Raw genomic sequence first — 18,683 nt, 5'->3', positions numbered from 1 at the left:
CACTGCTTGCGAGGGCTCCTCGTACAGCCCCCTCGAGGAAGCCCCTCGCAAGCATACGTGTAAAAGGAGGCACATAGACTCCCCCGAGTCTTTAACTGAAGACATGGATTTGGAGGAAGGGGAAGGCTCCCCAAGATCACCCCCCGAGGATGTCTCCTTTGGAGACATCATGGAAATGCTTCGCATAAGGGGGGGGTGGTCTGCCCCCAAGTCTTCCTCGGACGAGTCCATGTTCTTGGAGGCATTTGAAGCGGGCCCGTCTACCTCTTGGGTGTCCCCTCCTGCCGACCCCCTGGTGGACCTCATTACCACCAGGGCGTGGAAGGAACCGGACACCGTGGAGCCATTCCCCAAAAGGCCAGACCGAATCCTTAGCCCCCCTGCAGACCGTGCCCACTGGAGTAAGGGGCCCCCTGTAGATGCCATGTTGACGGCAGCAGCCACCAAGAGGGAGCTCGCTCAGGAGAGTCCCTCAGTCCACCCTCCGTGCAAGGAGTCTCGGATGATGGACCACTTGGGGAAGCGAATGTTTAGTTCTGCGATCTTCTCAGTGAGGGCGCTCAACTACTTGGCACATGTGATCAGGATGCAGCGCGATCTTATTAAAGAATACGCTGCACCCCCCCCCCCCCGAGTCCATGTCGGAGGAGGACAAACTTTTGCACTCCACCCGTATGGCCACTCTACGATCCGTGACGAATACCTCTATGCAGTTGCTGTCCCATGCTACTGAGGGAGCCGCTAGAGCTGCAGGAGTAGGCCTAGTCACGAGACGCCAGGCCTGGCTCCGCCATTGCAATTTCACGGAGCCCTTCAAGGCGTCCTTCGCGAACGCCTCCTTCGATGGTTCTGCCCTTTTTGGCAAGACGGTTCGCGACACCTTGACCCAGAGTGAAAAGGACGGGAAGATGCTGTCTGCCGTCGGAATCCGCTTCTCTGTGCCCCAGAGGTCCTACTCTAGGAACCAAAAGGGCCAGAAGAAGATGTGGTTCCGGAAGTCGCAGCAATCCCAACCCGCTCCGGACAACCAGTCCTTCGTGGCAGAGGAGGACAGGGAGGACGCCGCCCCAGGGGCGGAGGGGGCGCCCAGGAACTTCGGGTCCAGAGAACCTTTCTCTGAACGGCCCGCGCAGCAGCCTAGAAGGGTTGCCCGACTGTTCCACTCTGGAGGCAGTCGGGGGACGTTTTTCGGAGCACCTAGCGGCATGGGAGTCCATAACATCAGACCGCTGGGTCCTCCGCATTATATCCAGAGGATACAAGATCCCCTTTCATCACATTCCAAAATTAAAATCCCTCCCAGACGTTCCACCCGGTCAGTGGGAGGCCGCTTCGGCAGAAATTGGCCATCTGCTGGGGAAGAGAGCCATCCAGCCCGTCCCCCCAGACCAGATCGGATCAGGGTTCTACTCCAGGTTCTTTTTAGTGCCAAAGAAGACGGGGGACCTAAGACCAATTTTAGACCTGTCCCTGTTAAACCTGGCAGTTACCAAGGAGAGGTTCCGGATGGTCACCTTGCAATCCATCCTCCCCCTTCTGGGAGAGAATCACTGGATGTGCTCTAGACCTCAAGGATGCGTACTACCACATACTAATGGACAGACGTTCCAGGAGGTTTCTTCGCTTCCGGCTGGGAGCCAGTCACTACCAGTTCAGGGTCCTTCCCTTTGGTCTCACCACAGCCCCCAGGGTGTTCACCAAAGTATTAGCAGTGGTTGCGGCCCACCTGAGGCTTCAGGGGGTGCAGGTCTTCCCGTACCTGGACGACTGGCTCCTTACCGCCCCAGCAAGGCATCTACTATCTTTGGCGCGAGACTCTTTTCATCTAGCTCCCCGCTTGGGCATCACAATAAATGTAGCAAAATCCAACCTGGCCCCTACTCAGTTGATAGATTTTATAGGTGCCAGGTTAGACATGAGGGAGTTAAGAGCCTTCCTCACAGCTGACAGAGTTCAGAATTTGCGACTCAAGGTGCGGGCCATCCTCCACTCCAGTTCTGTTCCGGCGGAATTGGTCCTGAGGGCTCTAGGGTCCATGGCGGCAGCAATATCTCTTCTTCCTCTCGCCAGGTTCAACATGCGGGTCCTTCAGTGGACACTTCAAGTTCAGTGGTCTTACGTTTGCTCTACCTCTGCATCATCCCATTGCGATCAGCAAGGCTTGCAAGCAGTCTCTCTTGTGGTGGCTCCACTCACAGGATCTCCACGGAGGCCGCCCCTTTTGTGCTTCTCCCCCTCTCGCCACGGTAACCACGGACGCCTCCCGCCTCGGGTGGGGGGGGGGCATTTTGCCGGCAGGACGGTCCAAGGCACGTGGAACGACTCGGAGACCTCCCTGCATATCAGTGTAGAGATGAGAGCAGTGCTCTTGGCGTTGCGAGCACTTCAGACCTTTCTTCCCCTGGGAACAATTGCGATTCAGTCAGACATGTCGGTGGTCTGGTACATCAACAAACAGGGGGGAACCAGGTCTTATCCCTTATGTCGAGAAGCCATGAGAGTGTGGGAATGGGCGATCTCCACCAACCGCTTTCTCATCGCAATGCATATTCCGGGTCAGTCCAACATCCTGGCGGACAAGCTCAGTCGCACCATTCTCTCCCCGTACGAGTGGTCTCTCAATGCTCAAGTAGCAAAACGTGTCTTCGCACGGTGGGGAACTCCTTGTTGCGATCTTTTTGCGTCTCCCTTAAACACCAAGTGCGACAGTTTTTTCGCTCTAATCCCTCCTCCAGGGGATTCCCCAAGAGATGCTCTGGTGCATGCTTGGCCTCCCGGTCTTCTTTATGCTTACCCCCCTTTGCCTCTGATGCTCCAAGTTCTTCAGGAAAGCCTCTCGTTTGGGGTGCAGAATGATCCTCATTGCCCCATTCTGGCCTCGACAGATCTGTTTCCCTTTCCTAAGGTCTCACTCGGTGAATCCACCTTGGATTCTAGATCCCATTCCGAATCTGATATCGCACCCATCGAACCTACCAACTCCGAATCTGGACAACCTGAAGCTAACTGCTTGGCTGCTCCAGTTCCACTCCTAATTAGGACTCCCGGTATCTCTTCTCCCGTTAAGGCCATCCTGGTAGCGGCTCATAAACCATCTACCAGGAAAATTTACCGCAGTAAATGGAAACGATTCTCCATTTGGGCAGAGCGGCAAGGTCTAGATCCCTTCACGGTTCTCCTTCCTCTGGTGCTAGACTTCCTAACCACTCTATTTAATGATGGTGCCAGTAGTTCCACGGTCAAAGTGCAGCTTGCGGCCATTTCTCACTATCATGTTGGTCATGACTCTGGACCACTTATGTCTGCCAAATTGTGTAAAATCTTCCTTAAGGGCACCTTTCTCCTTAGGCCCCCTGTCAAGCAAACGGTTCCTCCTTGGGATCTGTGTTTGGTTCTTCAGGCCTTGACCGCTCCCCCCATTCGAACCTGCGGCCACAGTAGATCTTAAATTTTTATCCCTCAAGACTGCTTTCTTAGTAGCCATTACTTCGGCCAAAAGAGTTTCGGAACTTCAAGCCTTATCTTCAAAGCCTCCTTACTTGGTCTTCCATCCGGACCGCGTATACCTCAGGACCAATCCCTCCTTTCTTCCTAAGGTTGCTTCAGAAGCAAACATTAATCAGTCCATTAACCTCCCTGTTTTCTTTCCTAAATATCAGAACAAGGGTGAATACAAGCTGCATTCCCTGGATGTTCACAGGCAGCTTCGTTTTTTATCTTAACAGGACAGCTGGTCATAGGCAATCCGACCAGTTGTTCATTTCCTTTGCCAAATTCAATCTGGGTAAGCCAATTTCCAAAGTCTCCTTGTCACGCTGGATTTCGCAGTGTATTCTTCTAGCTTATCAAGCTTCTGGGAGGCCTGCACCGGAGGGAGTCCATGCCCATTCAAGTCTGCCAGTTTCTACCTCAGCAGCCTTTAAGGCTAGGATTCCTCTGGATGACATTTGTTCAGCAGCCACTTGGGCTTCATCCCATACCTTTATTTCTCATTACAAGCTGGATATCACATCTAGAGGTAGAGCATCCTTTGGCTCATGGGTGCTCGGAATATCCTTCCATGACGGCCGCCCAAGATTCAGGTAGCTGGGGACTCTGTCCCACAGGTTGCAGACAAATGAATCTCCTACTTCAGATTTAGAAGTTATGTACTTACCATAACGTTCCATCTGAGTAGGTGGATTCATTTGTCTGCAACTGTCCCGCCCTCCTATCCCCCTGGCCTTGTCAGTTTCCTGCATATTATGTGTTACCCCTTTCCAGGATATTTTGATTCAGGGCAAACTTGATCTGAGGTTATGTAGGGAGAGCAGGGCATTATGGGTGAAGGGAGGAGCTAAGAGCTCGGATCCATAGCTGGATAAACCATGCCGGTTCGGATCAGATATCGGATCCATAACCCACAGGTTGCAGACAAATAAATCCACCTACTCAGATGGAACGTTATGGTAAGTACGTAACTTCTAATTGTGTCTTCAGTAAAGTATAAGACATACAAGCATACGTTTCTCCACATAAACCAGTTATTTTATCCCTTACCAAAACCTGATTAAAACCCAATATTGCAGATGAATTTTTCACTCTGGGGTGCAGTGTTAGATCATCTGAGGTGGTGGAGTAGCTATTATTTTTTAACACCTTAGAGCTTTGCCTACCGTCATACAGTGCCCAAAGAAGTGGTGTTAAAGTTACTAAAGTTTAACCCCAAGAAGTCACTGTATAATTGCAGTCTACAGACCTCCAAATACCAGTTCCTCCATAACTGAAGATATACTATCATTATCTATACAAATCAGTCAAGCTGTCATACTTTGTGATTTTAGCAATGTTTGGACTACTCAAAATGAGGGGTATAATGCTGTCAATCTGTGTAACCTTACTGTTTGATTCCCCACCACATTCAATAATAAGAATAGGCCCTGATTGGGTATTAAGCAGCTCCCCTTAAATCTCCACTACAGACTCACTTCTGCACTCCCCTAAATGGTCACATTCGCACATACACCATCTGACAATGCACCAAGAGATAAAAGCTACAACTCCTACAGCCTAATTTGTAACCTCAGAAATGTCACTTAAGCATATATGTCCTTCATGGATGCATCTGCAGTCATAACAGCTGGGTTGTCCTGTCGTCAGGCAGCCCGTCAGTCGGCCGGATTCCAAAGTCCGGGTCCGGCTTCGGCTGATGTCGCTTCATCCGACGCCATCTCTGTTGGACTTCGGTATAAAGGCATCAGCCGACGCCATCTTCCTCAGTCTTTCTTGCCGCCAAGCAGAAGCTGTTCGCAAGTGCCGGTCGGTCGGATCCAGAGATTTTTTCACCGAATACTACTTCAAGACTTCTAAAGCTAAGTACCCGCTGGGGACTCTTTCTTGCCTCAGCCGATGTCAGAAAAAGTTAATAATTGTTTAACCTGTGGGAAACAAATACCTCATAAAGATTTCCATTCTTACTGTCTGCCTTGTTTAGGCCCAGCCCACGACGTAGCAGCCTGTTCGCCTGTGCTTCTTCAACCGACGAACGCTTAGGCGCCGGTCGGAGTTTGCAGAACAGTTTTTCGGTTCTGACTTTGTTACATTATGTCGCCGGAACCTCCGACTACACTTTCTGCCAAAAACGCAAAGAAAAGACCGACATCTGCGGTCCGCGGTTTCGCTGAAACCACGCTTAAGCAAACCGCGAGTGTCTCGGTTTCGAAACCGAGAAAACTGATCTAGGTACAGCCGAATCTATCTCTACTCTTGAGGCCCCTGCTACAATTCTTGAATCGGCCTCTGAAACGCTACCCACTGACGATCAGACACCATTCCCTGGATGTCTCTACCCCAGCACGTGGTGCTGCTAGGCCTCCAGCAGCCATGTCCATTAAGGCCTTCGCCAGGGCTAAAGCAGCCAAGTCTACCAAATCAGTGCCTGTTAAACCACCTCAACCAGGCCCTCTTCTAGTTCTCAAATGCTCACCTTGGCAGAAGATTTGATTTCTTTAATTAGAGGATCTCAACTCACCCAGACAGGGCCTCTCAGCCCCCAGATAAGAGACCTAGGGCAGAGCCCCTGCGCCAGTGTCCTCTGATGATTCTGCAGATGAATCAGACATTACTGACCAGCCAGAGGCCCCTTTCTCTAATTTTGAGGATTCTGATGCTGAAGAATCCATTCCAGCTGCCTCCCCTCCAGAAGAATTCTCCTTTGGGGAAACCTTGCATGCCATGCATGGGCAGTTCGAATGGCAGCAACAAGAATTCTCAGATTCCCTAAAAGACTTAGAACCTTTCTGCACCTTCCACAGCACAGGCCCTTAGCTATACCTCCTGTTCTTTCTGTGGTAGATGACGCTTTTAATGATGTCTGCTCTGCTCCAGACTCATTACCCCCAGCCCCTGCCAAACCAGATAGATTTTACAGGGTGCCTGACACTCATCACCACCTTTACAAGGCCCCCCTTGCAGACCCAGAAACAATATCCCAGGGTCCCAAGGCAGTTGCGACCATAGCTAAAAACCCTACTCCTTCTGAAAGGGAAGCAAGGGCATTAGACAGATGGGGTAAAAAAGTATACACTTCAGCTACTCTCTCAGCTAGAGCTTTAAACTGCCAGTTTCACATGATACAATACCAAGAGTTTATGCTTGATCAGCTAACTAAAAAATTAACCACTGATGAAGCTCTTGACAAGAAATATGTATTAGAAATGGTAAATAACATACAACAGGTTAGTAACCATTCCTTAAAATGTGGCTATGATGCACTGGAGGCTTCATTTAGATCAGCCATGACTGGCACAGTGATAAGAAGGCATGCATGGCTAAAGGAGCAAGCTCTACCAGATCATGTTAAAGCAAAATTGTTAGATGCTCCTATGGATAAGACAAGTTTGTTTGGTGCACCTGCCCAGCAGGTTATGAAGAAAATGGAAGAAAAGGCAAAATCAGTTCAAACTGTTACAGATTTCCTGCAGGTTCAACCCCAAGGTTTAGCAGGAACTGGCCTGCCAAGAATTGGTCCTTTCCTGACTCCACAAGATTTCAAAGGGGCAGGAATAGACGCTCCAGAGGCAGAAACCAAACCAGAGGAAGTGCCTACAGAGGACGACAGTGGCAAGGTAACAACAGAGGCACAGACACAGCCACTGCCACTACTTCAACACAGCCACAGTGACTTACTCCTAAAACCGCCTACCAGGGAGCAAATAGCAGCCCCACTAGGCGGAAGGTTAACTTTATTTGCAAAGAACTGGCACCACATAACAAAAGACAAGTGGATTCTGCAAATTATACATCAAGGTTACCGATTCCACTTCCACACTATACCAGTCAAAAGAGGAATGCCAAATCTACCTCCAAATCAAAAACCAGAAGCTTTACAACAGATAATGGAGTTAGCAAACATGAGAGCTGTGGAAAAGTGCCTGCAGCAGAGCAAGGAAAGGGGTTCTACTCCAGACTGTTCCTAGTTCCAAGAAAGGAAAAAGTTGGAGACCAATTCTCACCTGTCCACCTTGAATACATACATCATTGTCCCAAAATTCAAAATGCTGACCCTACAGCAACTTCTTCCCATGCTGGGCAAGGAGTGTTGGCTGGTAACTCTAGATCTCAAGGAGGCATAACTGCACGACCCTATTCCACCAATCTGCAGAAGATACCTCAGATTTCTTGCAGGATCAGAGCACTATCAATTCTCAGCATTGCCTTTTGGCTTATCTACTGCCCAGAGTATTCACAAAATGCCTGGCATCAGTAATCGCATTGCAGACTGCAGGGAATTCATATTTACCCATACCTGGACGACTGCCTGCTACAAGGGGACAACAAAAGCAAGTTGACAACAGATTTGCAAAGGGTCATTTACTTGTTACAAGCACTGGGATACACAGTCAATCTACAAAAGTCAAGACTGATACCATCCCAAACAAGGACATTCTTGGGCGGAATTGGACACAGTGAGACAAATGGCATTCCTAACTACAGAAAAACAAAAGAACTCCTCTTTACTTCTTGTCCCTAACAAAGCTGAACAAATTAACAGCAAGAAAAGTTCTGCAGGCCTTGGGCTTCATGGCATCATGCATAATTTTGGTTCCATTTGCCAGACTACATATGAGAAAACTACAGTGGTACCTACGGAATTTATGGTCCCAACACAGAAAATCCCACTAATTCCATGCTTAAAACAGGAGTTCCTATGGTGGGCCCAGGCATGCCGGTCCAACCCAGGCCTTCCTTTCTCAGATGTCAAGCAAGCCAGAGCATTACAACAGATGCTTCAGACCTAGGATGGGGGCCCACATGCTGGACAAATGCGCAAGGATTGTGGACTCAGGATCAACTTCACCTGCACATCAACCTAAAAGAAATGCTGGCTGTAAAACTGGCTATCCAAAAGTTCAGACCATTTCTCAAAGAGGGCCAGCTGTTGATAAGGACAGACAACACCACAGTCATGTGGTACATCAACAAACAGGGAGGCACTCATTCATACCCCTATGCAGAATGACTTTGGAACTGTGGACCCTGGCACTCAGCTACAACATCCAGCTGCAAGCAATATTTGTACCAGGAAAAGAAAATACTCTAGCGGACATCTTAAGCAGGACCACATCAGATGCTCACGAATGGCACCTGCACCCGGACATCTTCAGGACCATTACAAAGAAGTGGGAATGCCTCAGATCTATTTGCATCTCCTCACAATCACCAACTCAAAAATTCTGCACAAGGACATTTCACCCACTAGCATGGAAAGTGGATTCGCCTCCTTCAGCTGGAAGGGCCTAACAGTTTATGCATTCCCACCTCTCCCTTGATACACAAAGTACTCCTAAAAATCAAGGAAGAACATCCAAGGATAATCCTGATAGCTCCAAACTGGCCAAGACAACACTGGTATCCACTACTAAGGAGCTTGTCTCGAAACAATATGTGGCCAATACCCCTGATGCCTTTGATGCTAACTCAGAACAACTACAGCACCATACATCCAAACCTGAAAACCTTACAACTGACTGCATGGAACATCACATAGCAGCAGCTAATCAAGAACTTTCCCAAAGAGTTAAAGACATTATTCTTGAAGCACGCAGACCTTCAACAAGAAGGAACTACGCTGGAAAATGGAAAAGGTTTGTCAGCTGGAGTTCTGAAAGAGGAAAAGATGTGTCAAACATAGATATGCCTAACATCCTGGAGTATCTGGCGAACTTCTCCATTCAGGCCTGTCCTACTCCTCCATCAAGATACATGCATCAGCTATTTCAGCAGAATACAGCTTTGATCCACCTGTTTTTTCACACCCTCTGCTCAGACAATTTCTCAGAGGAATCAAGAATGTAAAACCTCCAAGAAAACCACCATTACCAGCTTGGGACTTAAACTGTGACTAGAAAAGTTGACACTATCACCCTTTGAGCCAGCAGCAACAGCAGACTTACAACACCTGTCATGGAAAACTGCTTTCCTACTGGCAATTACCTCAGCAAGGAGGGTTTCAGAACTACAGGCCTTAATGGCAGTGCAACCCTTCCTAATCTTCCACCAAGATAGAGTATCCATGAGGACTAATCCAACATTTATGCCTAAGGTGGTATCCAGAGTGTCTTTAAACCAGGCAATCCACCTACCTACCTTCTTTCCCAACCCACAAAACAGAGGGAAAGAATACTGCATACCTTGGATGTACATAGACAGCTACGCTACTACTTGGACAGAACCAAAAGCAGCAGAAAGACTGACCAACTTTTGTGGCCTATGCAACAGGAAGAGAGGGAAAAGCTATTTCCAAACAGACAATCTCCAAATGGATAGGAAATTGCATACGATTCTGTTACTCCTTCCATGGAAAACCAATTCCACAGAACATAAGACCTCATTCTACAAGGGCAACAGCCACTACCACAGCCTTCTTACGAGGAGTGGCTACCAAAGACATTATTGATTGGACCTCCGTGCATACATTTGCCAAGCATTATAATTTGCCTCTATATTCCAGATCCCGAGCAGGGTTTGCCACTGCTGTACTGCAAGGGATCCTAAACACACCATAATCTACCTTATCCTCCTCCCCCTAGTTGGCTATGGTATTCTACCCAGTTATGACTGCAGATGCATCCATGAAGGACATAGTACAGTTTTGTACCTACCATAAATGTAGATGTCCGAACTGGATAGCATCTGCAGTCAGGATTACCCTCCTCCTTCCCTCTGAGGTACTCCTAGGGTGTTTACCCTCCTAATAGCTAGCTGATGGGGAGTCTTTATGGTGTATTTGTTTGTATATATGTACATACATGCTTATTTTTGTGGTTACCTCTATCCTTTTGGAAACATTGGCATCTATCCAAAAAATTTTAGCCTTCAGGAGGGCTTCTGGCATCTGGGGCAAGAAACACTGAGGAAGATGGCGCGCTGATGCCTTTATACCCAAGTCCAACAGAGATGACGCCGGATGAAGAGCGACATCAGCCGGACCCGGACTTTGGAATCGCCGACTGACGGGCTGCCTGACGACAGGACAACCCAGCTGTTATGACTGCAGATGCTATCCAGTTCGGACATCTACATTTATGGTAGGTACAAAACTGTACTTTCTCTACACTGTCAATCTCAACTAGTCTTCCCTAAAAAAAACGTAACCGTTTGATCTAGAGGTAATTTTTACTTTCAGTTCTTAATAGTCGGGCTCTACTAAGGAAAAAATGTCAGATATAGTCCAGCCCCTTGGCTTTTTAGAAACACCAAACAGGTAATGTAAGAAACGGATAAAGCATGGAAAGAGTGTTATCAAGTCAAATGTGACATGACCTACAAGGCATATAGCCAACTGAGAAATATTTCTAAAACTGTACTGACAACAAAGTTTTCACACAACTCCAAAATAATAAACTTTTTAGCCTATAAACTCTTAAATCTGAAAAAACTAGAGTCATATCCCCTACCATATGAAACAAACCAAAGTATTGTTCAACATTTTAACTCCCACGTCATCCAAGTAATATCTGCAGCAGTAAAGAATGTGATGACTCTAGATACCCTTCAGTTCATTCAGAATACTAAGTCAGTATTTTTTTCAACCAGTCGCAATTAAATTAATACAAAAACTGCTGTCATGACTGAAACTGGCAATATTAACTGGCAATATTAACAGCCAAGCAACTTCCTGCTGGATGCTTAAAATCTGCCTCAGTTGCTGTAGCGTACCCCATATTGATCTTAAACAGATGCATATTACAATCATATGTATGAAAACTATTGGGAAAGCATATTATCCCACCACATAAAGGAGGAAAATCATCTTTTCCCGGTCAAAGATCCTTGAAGGATATATACATTACCACCTGATAAAACATCTCTTGTATAACGGCCTACTTCCCAACCAACATGGCTTTTGTCTTTTGTATAACACCAGTGCAGCTCTTCTCTCCTTCAGCTACAGAGTAAATTAACTTGGGGATGAAGGTAAACTAGTTCCTACCATATTTCTGGATCTGTTAAAAGCAGTTGTAACAGTCTCCAAGGTTGAACTGCTACAAGCATTACTCTTCCTTGGTCTCTCCATCTCTATTCTAATATGGTTTAAAAACTCTCAGAACCGTGTGGCAAATGGTAAACATTCTACTCATCCTATTACTTGTAACCATTGGTATCCCTCTGGTCTCAGTCCTAAGGTCTGTACTTGAAATCTCCTTCCTGCAGTGGGGCAGGAATCCACGGTTCGGTGTGCAGATGACTACACTAATTTGCTCAGCTCTGAGCATGGCATCACTGCAAAAGTGTCACACATCAGTCCTACTTCTGTGTGAAATTTCTAACCCAGTCCAATTGTTCTACTGAACTCATACAAAGCAAAAATTCTGCTTTTCATCGTAAAACAATTCTCAGACAAAAATCTTTATTACATCATCCCCACAAAACAAGAGTCTTGAGGTTGTCGCACACAAAACTATTTGGAGTTTTACAAGGCTTTTTTATAGTAATTTGAAAGATTAGGTCAAATTACAATCAAAAGGATCCATGTAAAACTAGTTCTGCACAAAGCATCTCTGTCCTTCGCCTTGGAACCTAGAAAAAACAGTGCCTCCTCATATGTATTGCCAACTTTTCTGTACCTCACCACTTACAAATGTCAATGCTTCCTTTTTAATGAAAGTGGACAGTGTTGTAGCAAAATTTACAACCCATCTTCCAAGTAGAACCTGTTATTGCTTAGCACTCAACCAGCTAACCTAGCTAGAATTCCCCAACTATCAAAGATTCATTCGGCTTAAAATGGCCCAAGGTGTACTGTCACTTAAACAAATGTCCAGCACTGGGGACAGCAGCACTGTGGTATTCCCCTTCTTAGACGTCTTGGGTCTATGGACTTAACACCATAGACCAAACAATAAACATAGTGAAACAGTGTGTTCTTCATATGTATCCTAATGTTGGAATAGTCTCCCACAAGACCCAAGACAAATCATAATTCTAAAATACTTCAGAGCAAACCTTAAAATCCACCTGTGAGATTCAAATGATTGTCCTGACAATATTCTGTTTTCTTGCCTAAACAGTGCTGCAACTGTGTCCACTGTCCTTGGTGGTATTGTAGTCTTGCATAGTCTAAACTTGTGTTTTCATCAGAAGACCCAAATGCTTAGCCATACCCAGAATTTAACAGTCTATCGAGTAGTAATGCCCTACACATTGTTATTCTATGTTAATCTAATGGAAGTTCTTAACATTATCATTGCTACTTAGTAAAACTGAAATGTAGCTCAGTGGAATATATTAATTTCCAGGATATATCTTTCCTATTTCCTTTTTTTCTCCTTTATGTACTGTATATTTTTATGTGATAGTTAACATTTGTTTTTGATATTGGGTTGTGTTGTATTACATTTTCAAAGATTTGGTAACTGTGGAGGCCACCACTGAAAAGGGGTCTGTCAAGGCCCAGTTTTTTTTTTCCCAGTAGACAAATCCTAATAAGTAGATAGAGATTTTCCTACTGTAAATAAGTGTCTCTTCTCAGGATGATTCCTGTTTTTTTCCCAGATTAGGTTTGTGAGCTGTCCGAATATTTTTTTTCTTGTTTTTATGTATACTGACTAAATGAAGGGAAGCCTGTCTGCAGTACCCTGAATGTAAGCTTTCAAAATTACATTTTATCTTCAGGGCTTATGAGCATTGAAAGATTGTTTATACATATGGATTGCTAACTTCAGATTCTGCCACCAGAAGGCTTAGTCTTTGATAATCTGGTGGTGAATATTTAATTAACAGAACATTGCTTCCACTTTCTGTTAGTGGAATGTACCCAAAGTGGACATGTTCATGTTTCTAGGTCATCTATTCAGCTCTGCAGGCTTCACCAATCTTTGCAGTTAATGGTCTTCATTGTAGAAATAAAGCACCTTTTTAGGATGGATGTTCAGTGAATTCTTTCTCTTCCCCACTGTTTTTTATTTTATGGGTTTATAGGTAACCATGTGTGTACTGCCAAACTGTTTGTCCCACTGCAAGCAGTCTTTGAGTTAAATACAACTGCTGTGAGTATTCACCTTGAGGTTGTGTTGGACAAAACCTTCTGCAGTGGATGCCCCCCCCCGTCTGTCTTGCATGGTGTGCTGAAATGTTCATTTTGTAGCTGCAGGACTTTCATGATTGCCAGGTCCTGTTCTTATGTTAACTTTCTAGTGAAGTAGGGATTAAGAACATTGAATTTAAAGAATGAAAGCCCTTTGCATCATTTTCACAGAATCCAGTGTGAATACCTTAATTGCAGGTGTTCAGAGTAGTGTAAAAACCCATGAGAGAGTTGGCGTAACACTCACTGTAGAGGGTCCTGTTAGATAATTTGGTACGGTAAGTACCATTTATAAATGTTTTGAAAGCTTTACTGTCCATGTAATTAGTTGAGCTACTAGGATTGCTAGAGTTCACGGCAGAGAGTATGTGTCGAAAATGTATATACCATCATTTTATTACACTTACATAAAATGTTTTGTTTTTAATTTTAGGTTTGTAATTCCTCTGAAGGAGCCAGATCAGTAGGATCACGTAATAAAAGGTAAGTTAAAATTAATAAAAAGTTGGTAGCATTTAATTGATTAATGTGGAGGTAGGTACAGTAAGATGTTCTTTGTGTTTCAATGTTGCAGTCATTACATTTGGGTTATCTGCTTGCAGTAGCCCTCAGTCGGCCTGATGAACAAAGTCTTGGGACCTGCGTCTGTTGCTGTCCCTTCCATTACGTCAGGTTGTCAGGGGTATAAAACATGCAGCCGACGCCATTACATCAGTCTTTTTTGCTGTGCGCTGCCAGAAGCAGAAGCAGTTCGCAAGTGCCGGTCGGCAGACTCCTGAAATTTTCGTTTTCGAGTTTCAGAACCGAAGACTTCAACTAAAGCTAAGTACCCTGTTGGGGAAATGTTTTCTTACTCCTTACCAAAGTCAGTAAAAGTAAATAATTGCATTACTTGTGGAAAGAAATTACCTCAAAAATTTTCATTTGTACTGTATTCCTTGCCGAGGCTCTGACCACTATGTACACCTTGCTGTTGGTTTTGTGCTTTATTTAATCAGCGCACTATCCGTTGGTATATTTTCGTTTCTAAATATTTTGGTTCTCTGTTTAATTATCCAGAAATGTCATCGGTTAGCCATCCGACTATCAGGATTCCGAAAAAATGCAAAGATAAAGACAGGCCGCCGAGGTCCAAAGCTGCCGACGATGCTTCTAAGCCAGTTCGCCGGTACTCAGTGAGGCGCTTTCGCAGCCCTTGATACCCGCTACTTCTGACTCGCAGGCCTCTGCTGAGACCCATTTGGAGTCCGGTATGTCGCGACATGCTTCAACTGTGGAACCTGCGGATGTCTCTACCTTGGATGGGTCCGGAGCCACCGTGCAGGCACTGGCTTCTGAGGGTGTATTCAGGCCTACGGATTTGCATATTAAAAAGATGCCTCCTTCATTCAGGCCAAAATCTCGAACCATGCCTAAGAAACAGATGCCCAGGCCGCATGCACAGGCCTCTATTCCTAAAAAAAAAATGATGATAATGGCTTGAAGATCTTATAACTCTAATCAGGGGAAGCCAACCTCCCCCTTTTAAGAGACCTAGGACTGAAGTTGTTTATCAGTCTTCTTACCAGGATTGTGATTCTTCTGATGATCTGCATTTGCCCTTATCTACTTATGAGGATTCTGATGCAGAGGACTCCATTCCCTCTGCTTCCCCTCAAGAGGATTTTTCTTTTAGTGAGACCTTACATACTCTAAGGCAGCATTTCCACTGGGAAAGCCAGGATTTTTCTGATTCAAAAAAGAGGCTTAAGGCTTTACTATTGCCTCAGCATAGTCCTTTAGCTATACCTCCTGTATTAGACATTGTTGAGGATGCCTTTTCAGAATCTAGTTTGGCCCCGGATTCTTTGCCTCCTGCTTCCAGAAAACCTGACCGATATTACAGGGTTCCTGATTCACACAAGTTTTAAAAATCTTATTGTGAATCCAGAGACTATTTCACAGGGACCCAAGGGCATTAAGGCTTCTACTGCTAAAAATCCTACCCCCCTCTGATAGAGACTCAAGGGCACTGGATAGAGGGGGTATGAAAGTTTACACGTCTACAACCTTGGCCATTAGGGCTTTAAACTGTCAGTTTCATATATTAAAAGCATCAACAACATGTTATTGGATTGCTTAAACAGAAAATGTTGATTCCTGACTGTGCTGAAAATAAAGAATTACAGGATTTAATGCATTCTTCTGAACAGGTTGGAAAACATACTTTGCAATGTGGATTTGATTCATTAGAGGCCTCTTGCAGGGCTGCTGTTACTTGGGTCTGTGCTTAGAAGGCATGCTTGGCGTAAGGAGCAATCTTTGCCTGATCATGTTAAAGCTAAATTGTTGGATGCTCCCTTAAATCAGGAGCCCCTGTTTGGCAACAAGGCTGAGAAAGTCCTTAAAAAGATGGAAGATAAAGCTAAATCTGTGCAAACTGTTAAAAGATTTCTTATAAGTTCAGCCTCCTAGATTTAGTCGGCAGTGGCCCTCTAAAATTGGTCCTTTCCAACCCCTTCCAGGTCTTAAGCCAAACCCAGACACAGCAGAAACCCCAGGTTTCAGTCCCAGGGGATACACAAGACTAAGCAGTGGGGGGTTTCCGCAACCAAATTGGGGAGTAGTAAGACCCCCCCTATGGAAAACTGTCTCAATTACTTGCTTTTAAAACTTCCAAGCACTTCTCAACTGAATGCTCCTTTAGGTGGAAAGATTGGTCTGCTGGCCAAAAACTGGGAACTCATTACCCAGGACAAGTGGGTTTTAAATAGCGTCCCAAGGATACAGATTTAACTTCCACATGTTACCAACACCAAGCGGGTGGCCAGATCTACCCCAAATCAGTAGGTGGAAGCCCACAATCAAGTACTCTCTCTTAAACATATGAGGGCTATTCAGTTGGTACCAGAAGAGGAAAAGGGACAAGGTTTCTATTCGAGACTTTTCGTAATACCCAGAAAAGGCAATACATGGCGTCCTGTCCTGGACCTTTCTACTCTAAACACCTTTCTGGTGATTCCAAAATTCAAAATGCTGACTTCACCAGCTGCTTCCTATGCAAGGAAAAGATACACGGTTGGCAACACTAGACTTAAAAGAAGCATAGGGAGTCTTGCAGAAGATACTTTGCTTCAAAGCAGGCTACATGCACTGTCAGTTCTCTGCACTGCCCTTTGGCTTATCTACTGCACCCAGGGTATTCACAAAGTGCCTAGCTCCATTCATTGCATTTTGCAGGCAAATAAATATTCAAATATACCCATACCTGGACAATTGTCTAATTCAGGCAGAAAGCCGGGACATTCTTTTGAATCATCTGGCCTTTGTTCAAATGGTACTGACTTGTCTGGGGTTCACCATAAACAAAAACAGATCACACCTGGTACCCTGTCAACAAATTATATTCCTGGGAGCAAGCTTGAATACAGCTTCCCAGATGGCTTTTCTCATGCCAGAGAAACACATTTATTTGACAACCTACTTCAAACAAGTGGCCACAAAACCCAGCTATTTGCAAGGCAAATACTGCATGCCTTGGGGTTCATGGCCTCCTGCATTCGTCTAATTCCATATGCAAGGCTGGGTATGAGGAAACTACAATGGTATCAAAAGCCTATGGTGTCAACATTCACAAGATCTAGAAGCAAGGATTCCTATCATACCTTGCCTACGCCTAGTGTTCCTTTGGTGGACAGAGGCCTGCCACCAAAACACAGGACTACCTTTCACGTTACCCCCTGCAGCCCAAATCTTGGCAGACTCATCAGACTATGCATGGGGGGCTCACCTGACAGGGAAGTGCATTCAGGGCAAATGGAACCAAAGTCAAATGCAGCTACACATAAACCAAAAGGAAATGTTAGCTGTACGGAATGCTCTGACAGCCTTCAAGGACCACAGTCTTCCAGGACAACTAATGTTAAAGATGGACAACACCACTGTCATGTGGTACATAAACAAGCAGGGGGGGAAACATTCTTACCCCCTCTGTAGACTAGCCATGGCATTGTGGAACACAGCCTTGAGCTACCAAGTGAATCTACAAGCTCAATTCCTGCCAGGAAAACTAAATACACTGGCAGACGGACTAAGCAGAAACCTCATGGACCCACACGAGTGGAAACTGGAAGCAAGGATTTTCAACATGTTGACAAGCAAATGGAGGAGCCTGGATATAGACCTGTTTGCCCCCCCCCCAGAACCATCAACTGGACAAATTTTGCACAAGGATTCCCCACAAGCTAGCCTGGAAAGTGGAAGCCCTATCCCTCAGCTGGAAAAAAAACATCAGTTTATGCCTTTTCTCCTCTGCCTCTGCTCCCCAAGGTACTACTAAAAATCAAACAGGGCAAGCCAAGGCCAATTTTAATTGCACCAAACTGGCCTCGCCAACACTGGTACCCACTCTTGCGCAGTGTCATGCTTGGCTCCATGGCACCTGCTTCAGACTCCTTCCCTGTTGTCTCAGCAGGAGAACCAGATTCTGCACCCTCAGCTGCAAACCGTGAACCTAGCAGCCTGGCTAATTACCTAATCTCTCCTTTACCCTTCCTCAGTAAATCTGTGATGGGTATCATTTTGGAGGCAAGTAAGCCTAGTACTAGGAAATCTTATGCTGCAAAATGGAAAAGATTTCGTCTGGAACCAATCTCAAGGAATGAAAACAGCAATGCCCAGTTTTTCTCAGATACTACAATACTTGACTGAGATGCTTCATAAGGGCCTGCCCTTTTCCTACATCAAAATTCATGCCTCAGCCATTTCAGCTCATAGCACAGAGCCTCCCCTCTTCTCTCACCCACTGCTCAAGCAGTTCCTCAGAGGGGTCAAAAATTTAAGGCCACCCAGAAGAGCTCCAACTCCAGCCTGGTATCTTAACTTTGTCTTGGAGAAACTCTCTCTCTTCCTCCTTTCAAGCCAGCTGCTACTGCAGATTTAAAATTTCTTTCCTAGAAAACAGCTTTCCTTATAGCAGTCACTTCTGCAAGAAGGGTATCTGAATTACAGGTCCTTATGGCGGTGGAACCTTTCATCATCTTTCATGTGGACAGGGTGTCCCTCAGAACCAATCCCTCCTTCATGCCCAAGGTGTGGTATCCAGTGTAGCTCTTAATCAGTCCATTCATTTGCCTAC

The 18,683-nt window shown here is 45.5% G+C and overlaps 1 protein-coding gene across 1 annotated transcript in view; it reads left to right on the top strand.

The window, feature by feature from the left end:
* Positions 1 to 18,683, top strand: part of ATRX (ATRX chromatin remodeler) — a 3,779,564-nt gene that overhangs the window by 195,011 nt on the left and 3,565,870 nt on the right. Inside the window, exon 3 of the mRNA XM_044057254.1 lies at positions 14,001 to 14,050. Coding sequence (XP_043913189.1) covers positions 14,001 to 14,050 — 50 coding nt within the window. The remainder of the gene's footprint in view (positions 1 to 14,000; positions 14,051 to 18,683) is intronic.

This window comes from Protopterus annectens, chromosome 15.part0 (assembly GCF_019279795.1).
Source record: "Protopterus annectens isolate FY-2018-M chromosome 15.part0, PAN1.0, whole genome shotgun sequence".
In the NCBI taxonomy this organism is placed as follows: Eukaryota; Metazoa; Chordata; order Ceratodontiformes; family Protopteridae; genus Protopterus; species Protopterus annectens.
Note: the sequence above shows the minus strand (reverse complement) of the source record. Positions and strands in the feature narration are given on the sequence as shown.